The following is a 3,802-nucleotide window of genomic DNA, read 5'->3' as shown; positions in this document are numbered from 1 at the left end:
TAGTCTCTTGGCTCAAAGATAACTTCTGTTAAGTTTTTGAATGCCCTTTCAGACTTTTCAATGTATAAAGTAAATATTTTAAAAACATAAATGGAAATCATATTAATATATACTGACCTAATATCACTCTATAGTTCTGGATAGAGTTCTAAGTCAGAATATATAAATCTACTTTATTTTTCTTAACATGCTTTATAATATTCTATTATACTATAAAGGAGGTGCTGTAATATATTAATCAAATCTTCATTGATGAATATGTAGGATTTCTCCAGTTTTAAAACTATATATATTTTATACATTTTAAAGATTGTGTCATAAACCAAACTTCCACAAAGGAAATTGCTTGTTGGGGTGGTGTGAACATTCAAAATGTTAATACATATTGGTTTATGTTCTCTAGCGTGGTCGTACACAAGTATACTTAAAAAATTTTTTTCTTGAGACAGAATCTCATTTGTTGCTCTGGATAATGTGCTATGGTGTCATGATAGCTCGCAGCAACCTCAAATACTTGGGCTCAAGCAATCCTCTTACCTCAGCCTCCTGAGTGGCTGGGACTACAAATGCCCACCACTGTGCTCCTCTAGGTTTTTCTATTTTTAGTAGAAATGTGGTCTTGCTCTTGCTCAGGCTGGCCTCAAACTCCTGAGGTCAGGTGATCCTCCTTTCTTGGCCTCTGAGACTGCCAGGATTAGCACTGTGCCCAGTCTGAAAGAATCCTTTTAATTAGAGCATATGGGAGAGTGCCTTTTCTCTTGTACCCTTACCATCACTGGCTAATGAAAAACGACTACTCATTTTTCAATCTTTTGTCAGGTAGGTGATAAATTATTTTAAGCCTTTTAAAAATATGTAAGTTTCATCATTTGCAGTTTTTCTTTTACAAAACATTGCGATCCTTTTAAATGTGTTATTTTCTACATGTTGACTACTTTTTTTTTTTTTTAATAGTATGAAGTATTCAGAACAGAAGAAGAGGAAAAAATAAAATCTCAGGGACAGGATGTTACATCGTCAGTATATTTTATGAAGCAGACGATCAGCAATGCCTGTGGAACAATTGGACTGATCCATGCTATTGCAAATAATAAAGACAAGATGCACTTTGGTAAATAATTTGTTGTTACTGCTGGGTTTTCCCCCTTAAGATGTTAAGTTCATTTTATTGAGCAGTAGGTGGTGCTCTAATTCTTTTCTTTTAAACTACAAAATAAAGCATCTCCCCCCCCATAATAGGCATATATATACTGTTAGAAGAAATATTACTGCTTCCTATTCTTTTGTATTGTTGATAAATAGAGGTTCAACAAACAGATACTTCAGGTTTATCATTTATCCCAAGATTCTTATATTCCTAACTTACCAGACAAAGGCTTTTACCCGAGAATTGATAGTAAACTTAAGAGTATTTTCTTATATTGGGCTCTAACATATCAAGGCGTTTCAGTTTTATTTTCTTTGATATTCCCAGAATCTGGATCAACCTTGAAAAAATTTCTGGAAGAGTCTGTGTCAATGAGCCCTGAGGAACGAGCCAGATACCTGGAGAACTATGACGTCGGTACCTTCTTTCTGTCTTGATCTTATATGTGAGCAAAGTTTTGTGGGATTGTAGATTCTCTTTGGAGATTTGTCTTAAAACCGTAGTTTTGAGCAATTATGGATTTTACCGTATCAGTTAAGAAAGGCCTTTCGTACTTTTTAGGTAACTTTATCTGAAATATCTGTGAATATTGATAAATTGCCACTTCTTTTCCAAGTCTAGAGTTGAATGAGCAGATAAAACAGTTTGATTTACAAATTTTAAAGTATCTTATATCTTATGATTGACTATTCCTTATCATTCTTTTCCTGTAATAAATTTATGCCTCGCAGTACCCTATGTGTCTTTTACTGGGAATTTGGAACAAGGCTGAAGACAAAAGGAAAAAACAAAGGCTTCAAGGTAGACGTTAGGCCCTGCTCTAGCTATTTTCATGTAATTATTAGGCCATATGATCTAGTTTTAAACAATTTTACCATTTCATAGAATTGTTTTAAAATGTTTTTTAAAATTTACTACTTTGAAATCGATTTTTATTTTGAAGCCTTTTTACCTTTTAATAACATTATTAAAGAGATTATAAGTTCTTTGAAGTTAGAAGCAGTATAATATACAGATTTTTTGGATAGAACAATGCCTTTTGTAGAGTTGGTGCCTGATGAGTTAATTAATTTGATCATGTTGTTTAGCATTCCAATACACTTTAACTTGCTTTTTCTTAAAAAAACCTGGAGTTTTTTCACAAAACAACTTCAATATACATAAAAATAAAACAGCAAGAAAGTCACTAATGGTCCTACCAATGAGAGGTAGCTAACCATTAATATTTTTTACAGGGAGTATATATGTATATACACAGTTTTTCAAACAAAAATCTTATCACACTTTAACACTGTTTTATAACTTGCTTTTTTCACTTATCACAAACGTATATGTACCAGTAAGTATATATTTTATATTATTTAATGGCTGTATAGCTTTCCATTATATAATATTTTATTTAATCAATAAATTTTTGTTAGAAATTTAATAGTTTTCTCTCTTTGTCACAATTAAAAAAAATACTGCAATACATCATTGTAGCTAAATCTTTGCAAGTATCCTAAATCGTACATAATTATGTATAAATATCTAAATGTCTACTATCTAAACTCCTAGAAGAGAAATTCCTGGATCAGCCAGTTTGCATGTTTTTAAGGCTTGGATATTTATTGCCAGTTTGCCATTCATAAACGTTGTACTTTCACTTATAATTGACTATTGTGCCCATTTCTCAGCAACTTTGTAAATAGTGGGTATTATAAGAGGGTTTCTCTTTGTTTCTTTTTTTTTTTGGTTTGTTTTTTGTTTTTTAGTTCAGGAAACTAAATTCTCTAGCTTCTGAACTGCCTGCTTTTTGCTCCACATTTCTAAATTTGCTGACCGAAACTGCATGTTTAAGGAGCATGGACCCTGGAGGGACAGATGAGATAAGCTTTTTCTGTCCCTCTGTGAGATGCTTACTTTATTCAGGTCTCAACTGAATAAAATGTTAAATCTTAGTTCTAATAAATAAGTTAAATGACTCCTTCTTATGTCTAGAAATTATACATAATTAGGTATTAAATATCCAAAGTCTTCAGAGATTAAAAGTGTTAGACAGTAGCAATTTGATTACCCAGATGGTCTCACCTATCTAATATGAAACTGTTCCTAAATTCCCTCCAATCTGTTTTTTTCTTTATAAGACTTCACATTTTAAAATGTAGCCTTGTTGTTTTCATTTCAAGAGTTGGATACAGTCATTTTTCCGATCAACACCTTATATTCTTATTACAGGCTATTCGAGTTACTCATGAAACCAGTGCCCATGAAGGCCAGACTGAGGTATTTCAGATTTCCTTAAAAAAATTTCTTGCTATATGTAAATTTAACCATAGTGTAAGATAATGTAGTTTTATAACATTTTTTCCTTTCTTAAGAATTTTCTTAAGCAAAAGCAGTCCTAAAGTAGCTCAAGAACATGTTTTGACAAGTTGGTAGCATGCGACTGTCATCTCAGTTCATCTAGTCATCGAGACAGATCACAGATTGTGTGCTGTTTGCTTTGGCTAACAGGTGGCCTGTGCCTTCCCTGTCAGATTCCTTTGACTTCTAAATATTTTGAGAAAAATACCTGAACTATTGTACAGTTAGATAGCCTGTGTGATCTTTAAGAGTCTTTATCATGCCTGGCTTCTAGCAAACACCACGTCGTTCTCTTAGGTCAGTAAATCC

General features: G+C 32.6%; 1 protein-coding gene across 1 annotated transcript in view; it reads left to right on the top strand.

The window, feature by feature from the left end:
* The window catches only part of UCHL3 (ubiquitin C-terminal hydrolase L3), a 56,541-nt gene that overhangs the window by 16,067 nt on the left and 36,672 nt on the right, over positions 1-3,802 (top strand). Inside the window, exons 4-6 of the mRNA XM_003789722.3 lie at positions 955-1,111; positions 1,475-1,560; positions 3,365-3,412. Coding sequence (XP_003789770.1) covers positions 955-1,111; positions 1,475-1,560; positions 3,365-3,412 — 291 coding nt within the window. The remainder of the gene's footprint in view (positions 1-954; positions 1,112-1,474; positions 1,561-3,364; positions 3,413-3,802) is intronic.

The sequence above is a fragment of the Otolemur garnettii genome, unplaced genomic scaffold (assembly GCF_000181295.1).
Source record: "Otolemur garnettii isolate 467f Iridium unplaced genomic scaffold, OtoGar3 scaffold00036, whole genome shotgun sequence".
In the NCBI taxonomy this organism is placed as follows: Eukaryota; Metazoa; Chordata; class Mammalia; order Primates; family Galagidae; genus Otolemur; species Otolemur garnettii.
This window is presented reverse-complemented; position numbering and strand designations above follow the sequence as displayed.